Source organism: Piliocolobus tephrosceles, chromosome 4, assembly GCF_002776525.5.
Source record: "Piliocolobus tephrosceles isolate RC106 chromosome 4, ASM277652v3, whole genome shotgun sequence".
NCBI lineage: Eukaryota > Metazoa > Chordata > Mammalia > Primates > Cercopithecidae > Piliocolobus > Piliocolobus tephrosceles.
In genome coordinates this window covers 80,688,298-80,706,861 of record NC_045437.1, presented here as the reverse complement: position 1 = coordinate 80,706,861, position 18,564 = coordinate 80,688,298, and the positions used below count along the sequence as shown (strand labels likewise).

The 18,564-nt window shown below is 34.5% G+C and overlaps 1 protein-coding gene across 2 annotated transcripts in view; it reads left to right on the top strand.

Annotated features, from left to right (window-relative positions):
- The window catches only part of EDIL3 (EGF like repeats and discoidin domains 3), a 458,360-nt gene extending 444,058 nt beyond the window's left edge, over positions 1-14,302 (top strand). For both annotated transcript variants that reach the window (XM_023215003.3, XM_023215004.2), the window contains one exon: positions 11,318-14,302. In XM_023215003.3, the coding sequence (XP_023070771.1) occupies positions 11,318-11,467 (150 nt within the window). In that variant the 3' untranslated portion in view covers positions 11,468-14,302. The remainder of the gene's footprint in view (positions 1-11,317) is intronic.
- Positions 14,303-18,564: the final 4,262 nt, after the last annotated feature.

Sequence of the window (18,564 nt, the reverse complement as noted above, 5' to 3'; positions counted from 1 at the left end):
TGTTTTGTATTACTATTAAGGAATGCCTAAGACTGGGTCATTTGCAAAGAAAGGAGGTTTATTTGGCTCATGGTTCTGCAGGCTGTGCAAGAATGGCAACAGAATCTGCATGGTTTCTGGTGAGGCATCTGGAAGCTTTTTTTTACTCATGGCAGAAGTCGAAGAGGGAGCAAGAGAGAGAGGAGAAGATGCCACATTATTTTTTGACAACCAGCTCTCCTGTGAACTAATAGAGCAAGAACTCATTCAATACAATAGGGAGGGCCCCAAGCCATACCTAAGGGATCTGCCCCCATGACCCAGACACCTCCCTCTAGGCTACACCTCCAACATTGAGGATTGCATTTTGACATGAGATTTGGAGGGGACAAATATCCAAACTACATCAATTAGAATACAGCAAAAGTTTGAACCCATTTTATTTCTTTTCTTTTTTTTTTTTTTTTTGAGACGGAGTCTTGCTCTGTCACCCAGGCTGGAGTGCAGTGGCCGGATCTCAGCTCACTGCAAGCTCCGCCTCCCAGGTTTACACCATTCTCCTGCCTCAGCCTCCCGAGTAGCTGGGACTACAGGCGCCCGCCACCTCGCCCGGCTAGTTTTTTGTATTTTTTAGTAGAGACGGGGTTTCACGGTGTTAGCCAGGATGGTCTCGATATCCTGACCTCGTGATCCGCCCGTCTCGGCCTCCCAAAGTGCTGGGACTACAGGCTTGAGCCACAGCGCCCGGCCGAACCCATTTTATTTCTAAATAATCACTAAACAACTAATATTTTGTTTATTATATGCTAAAAAAATGCTCAAGGACATTAGTTTTGCATGATACATATGCCATTTTTACTATCCACCATCACACCATCAGCTGCAATATGTTTAGCAATTAAGTCTCCCCTTTAATACTTTCACAATGACTTAATTAATGTGGCAGTATTTTTCTACTTTTTCACAGTTTAAATCTGAAAAAGAATAAATGATACCTGTCATATGTCCATGTTTATGGGAAACTATAAAAAGATTTCTGAATCTGCCACACCTTATAAAGTTAATCATTTGGCAGTGATTTTTATGTAGTTCCTTGGGTTGAATCTCAAAGAGAAACTGTGTTAATATGTATAGAGCACCCTTGGGGCAAACACACCTGTAATAAGCACTTTGGGGACACTTATTAAAGAGGCAACCCATTTCTCATCATCAAAAAGCTTCTGGCATAATTTGAGACACAAAACTGATTAAAAAATAACTTTAACAAAAGACGGATTCAGTGATTATACCTGTATGAAGAGGCATTCCTCTCAGTTTTTCTGAAGCTCTGAGCAGAGGACCAAACTCAAATAAGGAAATAAGAACTAATTTCCTTATTTCCAATAAAATTAGAAACAAAATCAATTTTGAACAGATAAATGAAATGTCTGATACTTAATAATAATTAAAGGAAGACATTCCTCATATATGAGTGAAAATAATATAACTTTTATATAACAAAATTACACTTTTATTTCTTTTCTTCCTTCTGGTAATACTTCAATAGCCATAAGTAATAGCAAAGTTTAATATTCCCTTCTGAGATCAAGTATATTTTAATAATAATATACCCTCAACTCCTTAGGAAAAGACCCAAAATTTAGCTTATCCCAAAGAAGAGTTAGTGACTGCTCAGCTTAGGTCTGGCGTTCCTCATGTTCTTCATATAGTGTTGCCAGATTTGGCAAATAAAAATACCGACACCTAGTTAAATTTGAATTTAGATAAATGATACATTCTTTAGTGTAAGTATATTCCAAATATTTGATCTTGCAACCTTGTTTCCAGTTAAGATCTTCTATGTCTTGCAGCTGGACGATGGTCTAAGGATACTCAGGAGAGAGGATAAAGGAGAATGACTACTTTCTGTGCCTAGGCAATACACACTTACACTCACACCTAGGCACCCTGCTTCAGCTGTACAATTCCACTTTGCCACCCCTGCATCCATCTCCAGGATTATCTTCTCTCACTCCCTAATACTCTTTTCTCCTCATCACCAGTCTGGCTTAGAAGTCACATGACTGAGTGCTTAAATCACTTCTGTGTTCATACATAGAGCTCGATATTAAGTCATTTCTGACAAGGATAGGGTGAAAGGGTGAAACTCTTCAATGAGACTTGAAGTAAGGAAAAGTCTCCTAATGTGGCAAGAATTACCAAAATACACCAATTTCTCTATGGCTACATCATTTATATACCTACCATGAAGGGTAGAGTCAGGGGTAAAGTCTCAAATTGTTCTGATGAGATGGAAAATACCTAGTGTGATTTAGGATGAGAGTTTGAGAGATGAGCTTTGAGCTCAATAGAGAGGCAAGTTGCTCTATACTTTTATAGAAAAGAGGAAAGGCATTTCTACATTTCTTATGTTCAACTAAAAAGAAAAAAGTAGATGCCCTTACTTTCTGACTATTCCTGGTAACATCTCCTGGAGATGTCTTTGAAAAGCAGATGATTTCTCAATTCTACTTTTTCTGTAGGAATATTTCTTATGGCAGTCAAAATCTGAGTAGTGGAAGGCAGATAGTTTAAATATATAGCCACAGTTTAGAATGGCATATTTTATGTTTCATAAATCTTTATAGGCAATCATCCTATGTGATATATTTCCTAAGATACTCTTATTACTTAAGGAGACTTTCATCATAAAAGAAGTTAAATATGGTGGTGTATCCTACCTACTGGCTTTTAGGTTCTGCATTCTAAATGCCAGCAAGCTTGGGGAAAGGAAGGTAACAGTCAAGGAGGATGGACTCTTTTGCTTTGATTTTTCACTATGTCTTTTTCTCAAGGTCGAGACCTAATAACAAAAGGTAACATGAACTTCTTAGTGAGCCTCTTTGGGCTCTTTCTAAAGAGCTACCAGCTATCTGCTTCTTAAAGCCAAGATTACGTAAGAAAACAGTCCATAAAATGAATGAAGATGGCCACTCTGCCCCCAGTCCCTTTTTGTCTCTCATCTGACTGAGTGGGATGTTGGCAAGTCTTAGCTCAACTTGTCACTGTCACAGTGCACTAGGGAATCACAAGTATTACCTACGCCAGCTTGCCAGTAATAGACAAGTTGATATTACTGGGGAGAATAAGACCCCCTAATCCCACATCTTTTTAGGAACAGTTGAACTCCTCTATGCAAAGTCAGAAGTTAAATGTTGTAAAACATACTATAAAAATGTGCTATTTTCTCCTCTTTTCCCATACTCTCAAATTCCAGAGGATCTAAGAAAGAATGAATTTTAGAAAGCTATCACACAGCTGTCTTTCCCAATGAAGAATTATGTTCCTCAACCAGCTTTCAGGTCAACTACATGGAAACCAAAGAGAATCTGGCAATTTAAGAAGCAATGAAGGGCCAGAAATGTGGACTTTTATTGCCAGGGTAGGGAAAAAAACACATTTGCCTATCTTTTGGCCAATTATTATTGGAATCTTTCATTGGTGCATTTTCAGGAAAAAAAATCTAACAGAAGGAGCAGTAGAGTGCAAATCATGCTACAGGAAATGTAAGTGAACATCAAATTTGTGGTATAGTAAAGAATTTCTTGGGATATAATTAGAGACTTATATACACTAGGAACATGAAGCAAAGCCAGATTAGTTCAGTGAAATGTAGTATTTTTGAAGCCAAAAATCTACTTTTTTACATAATTACAATAGAAAGCAAACTTTAAAGTCACAAGAAATTTCTTGAGAGCAACAATGGGAATGGAAATGATGTTTTCAGAGAACCCATATATTCATTTTAATGGTTTAAAATGAATCATGCCCTGTTGAAAGAAAGACTATGGAACTTGTCCCCATGTTTTGTTTTTCACTTCTCTCATCAAACAAAAATGTTGTATAATTAGATTTTTGAAGTTAAATAGGCAATTTGAAAGCCTCAGGTAATTTCATGGAGAAATCTTGGGAAACAAAGAAATCTCTGAAGCAAATAGGGTCTAGATTTTTCAAAAGGTTTATGGAACAAAACATCATTTTAAAAGGGATATAGATAAAAATTAATATCCAATATGAATTATGGTGCAGAATTATTATATCTCTGACCATGCACAATAGCTTTCAGAAAATCTGACTGCAGTTTCTTAAGGGATTTCAAAAGAATCCCAAGTAGATGGACAAAGTAGTATTTCTCAAAGGACCTATAAGCTTTTATGGAAATGATATTAAAGAAATACAGGAGAAGAAAGAAGTTGAATTTTTTGTTACTGAAATATGCAAGAGGACAAGTAACACCAGTTGTTTGATATGCTTATTAGGTTTATGCCCATGAGAATAAATATCATCCAGAAATTGAAAATAAGAAGAGCAAGTAAAATAGAGGGAGTAGAACCTAACAATAGAAGGTTTAGAAAGGATACTCATGAGTCAAAATATTATCCTTTCAGGATTTAGTCAAAGAATCAGAATAGAAAGTAAGTTCACAATTAACTTTAAAGACTGAATGTCTGTCACAGGCTGGCGCATGATGTTGTGGAAGTTGTAGATACAACCCTTTCAGACAATTAAGGTTCCTTTTCCAACTGTCAGTGTTTCAGACAACAAAACTTAGATGAAATCTGTAGCCCTTCAACACCAATTTCTCATTGCGAAGTTCAGGCTTCCCCAAACCCACCCTCACTTTTGACATCAATTGCACATTCTCAGTTCCCCAAGATCATTCTCTGGTTTGATAATTCAATAGAAAAACTCACAAACACAATTAAAATTATCATGCTCACAGTTATAGTTTATCACGATGAAAGGATATGGATACAGATCATCAAAGGGAAGAGGCATATGGGGCAGAGTCCAGGAGGGTCCAGGCATAAGCTTTCAGTTGTCTTGGAGACTTCTGGAGAGTACTAAGTTCTCTCAGCCATGTTATGTGACAATAAGCCCAGAGTCTTGCGAACTAGGAAGCTCACATTAGCCTTGGTATTCAGAGTTTTTATGGAAGCTCCGACATTTAGACATGGTTGACCATCTGTATGGCTAACCTTAGTTTCCTCCCTTTCAGTGGTCAAGCTGACCTGAAGACCCCACTGTAACCACAATGTTAGCATGGGCTATCTGGCGTGGCCCAAGGCCCCCTGGGAAACAAAAACACTCTCCTCAGACAGGCCATTCCAAGGGCTTAGAAATTACCTTCAAGGAGCTGAGGGCAAATAACAGACTCCTCCTTGGGTAAGGTTGACATCTAATACACACTCCTATTACACCGAGTTTTGTAGACTGTACGCTGATCACTGGAATGACATGTGTCTGTAAACGCTATGCCTACACTGGATTTGACACATCCTAAACTCTGCAGAAGAACTGTTCAATAGAGAAAAAATCTGATGGTAAGCAAGTTACTTCAAGATAGTACACACAAGCAAACTCAAGATTAAGATATGTCTAGATATGTGTTTCTTGCAAAGAAGACAAGATGATCAACTCCTTTTGGATACAGAAAAATAAAGTGATTATCTAATATGTTATAGTTAGTGGTTGATATGAAAACAAGTCTTCTTCACATTCGATCTCTTATCTATAAATTACATACATTATATTTTCACAAATTGGGACATGTAACTTTATCCTTGTCTTTGGCTCTACTTTAAGGTCCTATGTACACATTTTGGTTGAATTTTTTTCCATTTGACTTTCACCTCCTGATAGATTGTTTCGGTTAGCTATGACCTTATTTCATTTGCAGCTTTGGAGGGTAATGGTTCTACTCAGGATGCTATGAGATGGAAGACACTGTGGCAGTTCTTTATTCCTTTCTGTTGATGATAATTTGTGCTGTAATGTTGTTGGGATGCCCTATAGTGAAGGCCGACCCCCCAGTTCATTTTGCAGGCTGATGATCAATAGAGACACATATTAACACAGTCTATTGGTTCCAACAGAAACCCCTACTTTTTGGGTGACCTTCTTAGAATATAATTCTCAATATCACTATTTTCCAAAGAAACATTTTCTAGAATATTGAAATTTACCTGGAAATGAATTTCTTGTTTCCTTATTACATCTAGAAGAATGTACTCATATTGAGGCTAATTTTGTTACAGAGTTTCATTGGTTTAGTGGAATTGATTGCAGAGAAAAACATCAAGAATAATATACTAGCCGTTCAATCATGAAATGGTTTCAGGATGCTGGTAAATTTTCCTAGAAAATTGAATTCACTGAATAATAGCTGCAGTCTATTTTGGCTAAAAGAATTAAACTTCGCTTTCAGACTTTTTATAGCCAATCACTCATAGAAGTTTCATAAATGCAAAGCTTCTAATAAGATTTATTTAATATGATATAGATTTATACCACTAACTGAAATGTTTAAAAATAATTTTCTACATATTTTAATATTTTTTACTTTTTAATTAAAAAATTGATTTTTGAAATGCTTGCATATAGGCAAAGTAGAACATAAATTTTAGATTAGCCTAAAATATTACTGACAATCTAGCCGTAGAATTAGAAACAATGAAGGCTCTTCCCCAAACTATTCAAATGGAAAAATGTTATGTTTGACGTGATTCATGCATACTAATTCTGTGAAAATGTTCATAAGACTTTATATCACATAAAGCGTTGATTCAAGTTGTAACTCTGAAATTTTTGACAGTCAAAAAAATTCAAGTAATGTTGACACTAAGTATATAAAAATAAATTTTATGATCCTGAACTATAAATTAATAAGCATCTGTCCCTTATGTCACCCACAAAAATCAGAATTATATACTTATATAATATATAAATGGTTGCTTTATAAAATAGATACAAGTAAAAAAATTGGAAAACCCTCACTGAGGAGAAATTATTAAAATATCCAAAATTTACTTGACCATAAATCAATCAACTCTAACACAAAATGCAATATAATTATTCTACATTTTACACTGCATTGATAGAAATAACTGTATCTACAACAAAAGTGCACTCTATCTTTTGAGTTATTCACAGTATGTCTATATTCTGTGTCCCAATAAATACCACACTTTCATTGAGCCATGGTTCAAGCAAATGTTATCCAATGGAATGCAATCAAGATTATAGGTCTGAAAATCATGCAACATGAAGAACTTTTTAAGGAACCATGAATGTTTAGCCTAGAGCACTGAAGTTGAGTTTTTGAGAGGTTTGTGTCAATTATTGTTAAGTATGTCAAAAGTTCTTTTGATAAGCTAAGTTTGTTCTGTTTTCATTGAGAATTAAGCATTAGATTCAATGGACTGAAGTGAGATATATACATTTTAGCCTTATAAAAAGATAGACTTTCAGACTGTCTAAATACATACTCGTCCTGTTGTATTGAAGCATTCCATGGATAGGCTGAAAGTTCCATGTTAGAAATATTAGAGGGAAGAGTTATTGATAGCAGGTCTCTGAGTTCTCTTCCAAATCTCAGATTATTTCATTATATGGGTAGAATTAGATAGAAACAGGGTTTCTGAGCATCAGAGCTACCAAAGACTGTCTTATTTCACTTCTCCATAAGCTCTCTGGATGAAAGCACAAAGGATTGAAATTATGTGTGTTAAATAAAGAATTCTGAGCTTTCTTTCAGTCCAGCACCTCTGCACACACAAACACATACATGCTGCCCCAGGAAAATGGATACCTTTGTCTTCTATCCCTTAAGAACAGCAGGTCAGTGCACAGATACAGTCAGTAAGGTCAATGGTATGCTTGATACCATAAACAAAGAAAATACAACCAATAGAAAAAACTTTAGAAAGTCTCATTCAACCTTTGTATTTCCACAATATCTGAAATCCCAGATGCGGTTCAACTATAGTCTCCAAATAGCAGAAGAAAAATAATGAAATCTATAAAGGGGCATCAAAAGCCCAGAGGGATGAAGTGATGGTCACTTGAAATCTTACTAAAATGCTGATGTTTAATACTGATGTAAAATACTGATGTTTAGCCATAGGGAATCTATCTAAAAGTGCTTAGAACCACTCGCTATTTGAATGATGTGAACAAAAATTCCAAAAAGTTAGAAGAATGGGAATCTCTTTAAAACTTTTCATCAGTTTAGGATAACTGAAAAGAAGCACATTTTTACAAACTAGATGATTTTCTAAAGAAATCATATGTGGAAGAAATCCCCAAGGGATTCTGTGATATTTAGGGTCCTATTCCATGACTGCTAAAAGAAACTGAAATTTGCCCCACCTCTCTGACTACATCGTGGAGAATAATGTTGCTTTGTTCCATGATTCCTGGAGGCCTCCTATTTTTGGTGTCTATACTGGCCTGAATAGATAGTGGTCCCTAACAAAGAATGGTAGCTCGTCTTACAAAAAATATATTAATGCTGCTAGAAGCCAGATTTAATTGTTTTATTTTATGTGATATTCTCTCCGTGCTGAGATTTGAATCCTCCCAGAATCTGATTTGTGTTTTCAACCAGCATCACAGGAGAGTTAACCTTAGAAAAAAAAATTCAAGATAGCTACATTGAGGGAATTGTATTTTTCTTTCTCTTATCTTCTCTTAGGTTGTAATTATGGAAGCTTCTGCATAGTACCTTTAGTGTTTTTTTTATCGAGGCCCCATATGTTAGAAAAAGCATATGTTAGAAAAAGACCTCTAAGCATTATCATGTTTGAATATATCAGCAAATTTGTCATCAACTAATTAGCCTCCTCCCTGAACTGAAACTTGTGAATAGTTTTTCTAAAAAATTCAAACTGTGTCTTTCTCATGTAAAATATTTTCACTCCTATATAGAGATTTAATGTTCTCCATCAGTCTTTTCAGACTTCAGTTTTAGTTCAGATGCTTATGTCTCTAAAATGTGCCTGTGAAAGCACTTTCTAGAAATCTTCGAGATTTTATGAAGTTAACTAAAAATACAGTGTTTGCATTCCTTTGCAAGGTGAAATATTTAGGTAGCATTCTTAGGCAGGGGCTTCCTAGTGCTGGAGATAAGAAAACAGTACATGTGCCACGTATTTACACAACAAGTACAAAATATCATCCTGGAATTAGCAAGTGGGTGCTTTGTGTTCTGTACCATGTCATTACTGAGAGGCCTCTGAAAACAGAAATATATTTTCAGTACTTTGAGGCTGTAAATTGGGTGATTCTAGTATAGATTTCGGCTGTTTTTCTATGAACGTTATTGTTTTATAAATCATCCTGTTTCATGAAACTTCGCTTTTTTTAAGTGAACATAAAAATATCCATGACTTTCACATACTAAATCAGAAATTTCATAGTTGTTTTCAGTTTAAGAGATGATATAGTTTCTCTGTATGTATTCTTCATTATAAAGAAATGAGTATAATTAATAATTCAACTAATACTTTCTGGGTTGATAATTCCTATCAAAACATGTGCTGGAGAGCAGACACTTAAGAGAAAATTGTTTCTTTCTGTATTCCCTTTCCAAGAAGTGGTATAAAACTATATTTTGGGCTGTTATAAATCTTGCAATGAAAGTTAATGAATTTAAACTCTATTATCCCAAAGATATACATTAAGTTCACTAGCAGGGCAACAAAATTGGATTTTAGATTCCATATTAAATTGTAATACTACAGTCTCAGTGAAACATTTTGAATGCAACCTCATGTGTCAGATAAGATGTCAGTAAACCAGAGCTTATTTTCTGCTGTTGCAGTAGCAACAGCCTCTCAAGGTTTTTGGCCAGTGTTTATGGTATGTCCTGTACCTGTGAGCTTTTGCTAACGGAGACATTGTTACATAGTAGTAGCACATTTCAGTCCAGAATGAGCTATTCCTGCCTGCAAGACAGGGCATTACTAAGCATAAAATGCCTGCTAAATGAACTTGAATTTAGATATGCCAGCAGAACCAGCAGAGAGACTTTTCAGTGCCATACTGCCTAATGCTTTTGAGGAGAATATGATTTTTTTCTTTCCAGGAGAACATTTGTGACCAGATAAGACTAGTCTAGAAGGCTTTTAAAACATTTTCTTTAATTTCAGAATGCTGAAAGATGTGGGTTAAGTATTCTGTCATGTGATGATGAAGTTTGGTTGCTTTTTGTTTTCTACTTTGAGGATTTTATTTTCAGGTGTCTCTTTGGCCACATAGTTATGTTTTGATGCCAAATAAGAAAAGAAATTTGATGTCAAACAAGAAAGAAAATTATCTTCTAATTATAAGATGATTCATAAAGTGAAAACAGAAAGTCTTGAAGAGATTTTTACTCTAAAAAGTTAAACTAAATTTAAAAATCTAAACTAAATGTAAATTTAAAAAATATAGATATAAAATAGTTAGAAATCACTTTAATAAGAAATGTTCAGAATCTATAAGAAAAATAAGGATAAAATTATTCAGATAAAGACTAAAACATATAAATACCTCAGTTTACCCCAAATAATTTATAATTTAATGCCATTCCTATCGCGGTCCCAGTGTTTTAAATTTGTTTTGTTTTCTGAAGCAGACATTTGTCCAAGTTATTATGAAAGTCTTTTAGGGAAGAGCATGTGGCTATAGAAAAGCTCCAAAAAACAAAAAAGAAAAGCATTTTTACAAAAGAAGGACAGACATTCTATGCAAAGTGTCAGGATATTATAACTCACATTTATCCCAATAGTATTGTATGGATCCAGGAATTAATAGATGAAGCCAAAAAAGAAGAAAAAAAAAGTTCAAAAACAGCATTGATTGTGTTGTCTCATTTGGACTTGGGCTAATTTTATTCTGTATGTGAGAAGAAGTGGGCAAAAGGCACTGTGATAGAGGCTGTTAGTGCTCACCAGATAGCCTTCTGCTTCTTTCCAGTGCCCAGCCTCCTTTGCTGTTAGGCTGGAGTCATATAATTAGGTAGGGTGAAACAGATAAATACAGAAGTAATATAAGCTGCTTCCATATTTGTTCTCTTAAACACCCTGCACAGTCTGCTAACTCTCCCCTCCCTGTGCCCCTTGTGAATGTGGAGGCCACATGCTCCAGATGACAGCTGTACTTTGCAAGCTGCTTGGATCTCTGAGTCACTCCTTGGAAGAGAGCATCTTCAGCAAGCTACACGACTAATGTCAGCCTGTGACATAAGCAAAAAATGAATACCTGTTGCATTTTTTTAATTGAAAGAAACAAGCAGAGGAAAATGACAGATCTATGAATTCCTGCATTAAACCGTCAAGGTTTAACTCTTTAAACATTAATTGACCATTTAGTATAAAATAATTATTATTAAAAAGAAGCTGCAATACAGTTTGAAGAAAAGAAAATGAATAGTTATCAAATATCATGTTTGGGGAAAAAGTTCCAAACAGGAACATAAAAATAATTTCAAAGAAAAAAGGTTATATGACTGACATTTTCTGCTCTTCTTTGTTAGGTCTTCCAGGGCAATTTTGACAATGACACTCACAGAAAAAACGTCATCGACCCTCCCATCTATGCACGACACATAAGAATCCTTCCTTGGTCCTGGTATGGGAGGATCACATTGCGGTCAGAGCTGCTGGGCTGCACAGAGGAGGAATGAGGAGAGGCTACATTTCACAACCCTCTTCCCTATTTCCCTAAAAGTATCTCCATGGAATGAACTGTGCAAAATCTGTAGGAAACTGAATGTTTTTCTTTTTTTTTTTTTCATGCAAAAGTACTCAAATTATGGTAGGCAACTAACTGTGTTTTTAAGGGGGTCTAAGCCTGCCTTTTCAATGATTTAATTTGGTTTTTTTATTGGTCAAATCGCTTAAGTAACATCACATTAAGTGTGAATTACTTTTCTCATTGTTTCCTGAATTATTTACATTGGTAGAAATATATTAGGGAAAGAAAGTAGCCTTCTTTTTATAGCAAGAGTAAAAAAAGTCTCAAAGTTATCAAATAAGAGCAACAGTTGATAGAGCTTTTACAATCAATACTCACCTAATTCTGATAAAAGGAATACTGCAATGTTAGCAATAAGTTTTTTTCTTCTGTAATGACTCTACATTATCCTGTTTCCCTGTGCCTACCAAACACTGTCAATGTTTATTACAAAATTTTAAAGAAGAATATGTAACATGCAGTACTGATGTTATAATTCTCATTTTACTTTCATTATTTCTAATAAGACATTATGTGACTTCTTTTTCTTTTGGTTCTATTCTATTTTCTTTATATTGTCTATTACCTGAATAATTCAATGCTTTTTTCGTAACTGAATTTCCTATTAGTTCCCTAAAAGAAGTGTCATGTTTACTCATATATATGTAACATGACTGCGTATCAGTAGATTGATCTGTATTTAATATCCATTAATTAAATCTGCAGTTTTATTTTTGAAGGAAGCCATAACTATTTAATTTCCAAATACTTCCTTCATAAAGAATCCCATACTCTCAGTTTTCACAAAGGAACAAAAAATATATATATATTATGTCTCTTTAAATCTTCATTTAGATGGTAATTACATATCCTTATATTTACTTTTAAAAATAGACTCATTATTTGTTTATTTTATAAAAATTTAGCAAAGAAATATTAATATAGTGCTGCATACCTTGGCCAAGCATACTCATCATTTCTTTGTTCATCTCCACATTTCCTGTGAAACTAACATCTTATTGAGATTTGAAACTGGTGGTAGTTTCCCAGGAAGGCACAGGTGGAGTTATTTGTGAGAAACAAAGTGTTTGCTAATGACAAAGTAGTAAACCATTTTCAAGATGAAAATTGATTTCTATTTATTTTGCTTCAAAGATCCTGAAAAAATAAGCAATTATCATAACAATTTGTTATTGATACTGGAGGTTTCATTGACATGTCTCTCAAATTAAAGTTCACACTGCCTCCATAAAAGTCTTCAACATCTAATTTATAAGCTTTACAAGCATTTATTTTATAAGGCTTAGACAGAATTATTGGAGTTTTAAATTAAGTGTCTTGGAAAAGAAAGGATGGTATGTGTACGAAACGTTAAGATCCTACGCAACACTGCTATTTTTTTCCTTTAATATTTGTGCTGCATAACAAAAGCCACTAGACTGTTACTGTCTTGTCTGTCCATGTGTTAACAGCATTTCTTAATGATGTATATATGGAGTGGTCTTCAATAATAGTGAAGAATTTAAAGAGAAAGTCAATCGTACTGGCATTTTTAATAAGAGCGAAATTAGTTGGTCTAAGGGGACTGGCTGGTCACATGTTGATTCCTTGCCCATATGCTTCGTATTTCTTGTTCTTATTATGAAATTATGAATTTGAAGCCTCTGAAATGGTGATCAGTTTTCAACATCTTTCAAAAACAAAATTGCAATTTCCTCCATATTGCCTTTTTTAGATAACTTTAAAGTTAGGATTTTAAAATATTTGTAACTGGCTAAATTTTAAAGTCATGTGACACATAATTACTTAGGTTCAGAAATATACACACACTTACTCTTTAACCAATTTCTTTCAAGGTTTACTGTCCCATCAAATATCTAGCCATTTTTCCTTTGCAAATTACATGCATTCTTAAGAGTATATTTTTAAGATTATTACTTACGCTTTATGATGATTTACTTTTCCAAAATTACTTCTAGTTTCATATGATGTTTTATAATTTTTTCTATTGATAACTGTTTTAAAAATATTTTCCAAGGAAGTTGATTAAAATTATATGTGTTTCCTTTTAGAAAACACATTGAAATGAGTTTCTCCTGCTTTTTAGTTTTCTCTCTGCTTTATATGCTCTTCACAGTACATCATGTCCAACGGGATACCTATTGTCCCATGACACCCAAAATTGATGACAGCAAAGGGATTCCAACATATGGAAATGTTGAAAATTATTGTAAAGTAGTATTATGAAGTAGCTTTTGTGTCATTCATGTCAGTGACATCAAAGTGAAGTAAATTTATTCTATTTAAATTCACACTAAAACCAATAAAATACCATAAGTAGAATACACATAAGAATCACCTACTCTTCACTATATTGAGTAACTATAACGTGCTAGTTTTACAATTAATGAAACTAAACTTTTAAACATGTCCATTTTATCTATATCCTTTTGAAAGTATTTATCATAGTTGCCAATTTTAATTTTAGGGTTGACTTTCTCTTTCTGAATGACTTCATAAAGTTTGATGTGAATTTTGAAGACTTGGGTTACTAATGATTGTATCTTTGCTAGTCAACAAATTATGAAATATAATACTCAATGCGTCAGATGTGTCATTAAGTACAGAAATAACTAAGACACAAATAACCTTTGCAAACCTTCAAGCTGTGTAATATTCCAATGTTGTTTTTTTCTTTGTATATATACTTATATCACGTAGGATGTAAAACCGGTATGACCTTGTCTAGTCTCCAAACTTAAAATAAACTTTTGAAAATCTGGGATTCTTTTGAAGCAGTTGTAATTAAACACATTCATAAGAATACACAAATTGTCTGAATGTGAATGCCCACTACTCTTGACCACATACTTGGTTTATTTTTACTTTGCACAGGACAATTGAACAGATACAGAAAAAACAGAAATTACAACCTCTAAATATATATTGATATTAGTTAAACGGGTCTTTTGAAGATGATTAAAATGCGTGCATTCTTCCTGCTCCTTTTAGATGCAGAAGTTTTACTAAAATATTCTTAATCCAAAGTCATTTTTGGCCTCGTGTGTAAAGCATTGTGTACCAGGACTGATCTGCCCAGTGTTAATCAGATGATATTGCTATCATTTCTACAGTTTTTTCAGTTCATGATGCCCAGGAGTATAATGAAGAAATCCAGTCAGTAGTAAGCAATAATACAACAGTTATAATGTATTTATCCATGTAACATTAGCTATTGAATAATGAAAATCATAACATGTGGATTCTTCATAAATCCTGTTTCTAGCTCTCTGGAAGTCACTGGTGAAATACTAAATCTGTGTACTTGCTATTTTTTTTTGATATTTTCTCAGGATGCAAACAATTTAGGGAAGAATTAAGATATGAAAGGTTACTACTTATTTGAACTTCAGTGAATCTCTGATAGCTCCCAGTACTGACTAGTCACTGTTATGTACTCATACATGTTCCCATTTAAATGCATTTTAATATGAGCAGATCAATGGGATTCCATTGTTTGCCTAATTTTTGCACATACTCATAAACAAATAATAAATGTGCTTTTATTAAATAAGAGAAATTATACATATATATTTTCAGTAGCACTAATAAGGAATCATGACAACATCTATACATGGTAAAATTTTATTGTGACAGCAAAATATTTAATAATTATCCAACAGAAAATCTTTAAGTATAAAATTTTTAAGACTACTGATTCAAGATGCAAAAATCATAAAAGCATTTCAAATTCCAAGAAGAAAAGTCTGCATAGGCTGAAATTTGTGTTTTTTATGAAGTATTAATGATAACTTCGTGAATGGAAAATATCATCTCTATATAACCTGAATTTTAAAACATCTACCATTTCAGACTTTAATTAAGATTTTGATAAAGAAACATTAATTTTTACTGTCAGGAATTCAGTGCTATCTCTTTCAAAAGGCTAATTTTTTAAAAATTAACATTCACTTTAGTATGTTATTTATTTGTGAAAAACATTGCCTCTAGCCTTTGAGATGCAAAAGGATCCTTTTATCTGCACAGGTAAAATAGAGAACCAAACAACTTTGCCAGTTGAGAAATGTTTCAACTACCGTGAAACAGAATGCACTGTCATTTGTCTTTACAAAGATAAAGAATATCTAGTGTAAGTAGCAATTTTTCTATTGATTTTGAACGGGGAAATAGGTTTCTTGATTCTATTTCAGTAAATGCCTATAATTCATATTGGCTGTTTCAACATTGCCCCCAAATAAAGTGTTTTCCACCGTAGGCAAGTGCACTTACTCAAAGAGTTATTTCTATTAAATGAATTTGGTAGCAAAAATAGGAAAACATAAAAGGCTCTGCATTTAGCAGTTTTTGAATAACTTTGCGGAAGTTGATTGAGTCATTTGAAAGCATTAATGCTTTGGAAATATGGTGTCGAACCATCAGCAAATGGTCACCATATTATATGATTAAGCATTGCACATGGTGACTGCTTCTGATTGAATTTTATTTTACTGTCCTTAAAGGTATGAACCACACTGCTCCATATTCATGTAAAATCCCCATAGTGCCCTTCATATATCCACACATATATATGTTAATAATGTTGATAAATTACAATGTAAGCTCAACCAGCTGCCACCTGTAAAGGGAGTGGTGGCGGTAAGACTGATGGTGCATTTAAACAGTATATCTCTGGCCAGGCATGGTGGCTCATGCCTGTAATCCCAGCACTTTGGGAGGCCAACGTGGGCAGATCATTTGAGGTCAGGAGTTTGAGACCAACCTAGCCAACATTGTAAAACCCAGTCTCTACTAAAATACAAAAACAAGATGGGTGTGGTGGCACGTGTCTATAATCCCAGCTACTGGGGATACTAGGCAGCAGAATCGCTTGAACCCAGGAAGTGGAGGTTGCAGTGAGGGTAGATCGCGCCACTGCACTCCAGCCTGGGTAACGGAGCAATACTCTGTTTAAAAACAAACAAACAAACAATATATCCCCCATGGCCAATATGGAAACAGCTTGTGATAACTTATATAAGCATTAGGCAAAAACATTCCTCAGAATTTGAGGGAAGACAACTGTGCATATGACAAAGAGATGAGGAATGTTTTCAGTGACGAATAAGTGAGAAATTAAACATGAATTTACACATATTTTATCATTTTTCCACTTTTTAGAGATTGTATAGCTGGGCTTTAAAGAAACATTAATAATAAAAAAGGCTTTGCCTTTCAGGAAGAGAAACCTTAGCAGGCCAGTGGTCCTAGGGAACATGAGAAGCACAGTGCTTTTCAAGGCTAAAAGCCTTGGTCCTGCCTGGACCCAGGAAAGAGGAATTGGGCAAAGAGGTTACAAATGGCATATCTCAAAGGAAGCACTAAAGAATCGATATTAGGCAGCCTTATTTCCTCTGTTCTCAAGTTTCTTAGGTAATAATATTTTTTAAATGCTACTTTTTAACAGTAGAAGCAGCCTCCCTACCCACTCCCCGCTCAAAATCCCTGTTTGTAGTGGTATAAGCACCTTGATAAGATGCTTGAGACGTGGACTGAGAATCTGAGAACCACATGCAAACAATAGTAAAACAATGTTTTCAAACTGCTAATATAGGGAAACTGCTGGGTCCAGACTAGTAGTATCTTTTTTAAAAAATTAAATACTTTAGGACAAGAGGAGAGACGAGAAGGAAGGAGTTAGAATAGGAGAGAAAAATGTAAGTCCCTTGTAAAAATTATTTTACAAATATTTTATTTCAATTATATTCCTGAGTATATATGTGTTCGTGATCGCAGTGTAAATTATTTTTCTAACTCAGAGACAGACATAAAAGTTGGAAACCACGGCAACGCAGTCTCCTTAACTGCTTTCTAAATGGGTGGTGTCTGCTAGCTGCCAGTTGTTGGTATGCTGGGTGGCCGGCATGAGTTTAGAGCCAGATGTGTATGGCTCCTATAAACAGAAGGTTGTTAGAGGCTTGGTGGGAAGAGAGAAGAGGTGTGCTGACGGAAGCCTGAGAGGCTTTTTAAGAGACAAAGTGTGTAACACAGAATCGTATGAATTTTTCCTATATAGTAGGTAAAGCCCTTTGTCCTTCTCCCCATAAAATATTCTAACAAAATACCAGTGTCTTCCCATCATATTTCATTGTTCAGCTAAAGAAGATTCACCCAAGTATTGAATATGGCCTGAAGGTGGGCTTGCAGCATGAGTCAAGGCTGCCTGTGAGGGACCTGCCACTTTGGGTTAATCACAATGCAGATCCATATGTTGGGTGTTTGTTTGTTTGTTTTAATAAACCATGATGCATTTTAAGTAGATTTTTCTAAAGCTACCTCTGGTTTAAAAATTCATAATCAAATGCCCTCCACACCCTCATGTTAACCTTCTAATTCCATACCTCAGGAGGTCATAACACTAATTCCTTTCTTGCGTGTTTTCTTACCCAAGCCTAATGTAGCAGGTACTTGTACTTCCAGACTGTAGCATTAGGCTGTAATATAAGTACTATAAATTTTAAAATATGTTTTCACTCTCACTGGAGATATAAAGAAAAACTAATTTCTTTCATAAATAATACACTTGGAGAAACTACTGTATTTGTCTTAAGGAAATATTGAGATTATCCAACTTCTTTTGTTGTTAATCATTTTTTTTTTTTTTTTGAGTAAAATCTAAGCATCTATTTTGTACCAGCCACTATATGATAATCTGGAAATACAGAGATGAAAATACAGTGATTTTTCAGGAACTCACAGTATAGAGGGTGAAGCTGGGGTAGACAAGAAAGCAAATGATTATGATGGATGTTATGACAAAAACATGCCCCATGTGCAAAGAGAAGATAGAGTAGAGGCACCTATACCTATCAATGAGGCAGATCAGGGAAGGCATCCTGGAAGGGTAACATCTAAAATATTCCCAAAACCATCAAATTTAATATTTGTAACACCTAACATACACTTTACTACTCATGGTAACTATGGATTTGCATGTCCATTTTGCAAGAGGACAAAGAAAAGCCGAATGAAATGAAGAGATCTGCCCAG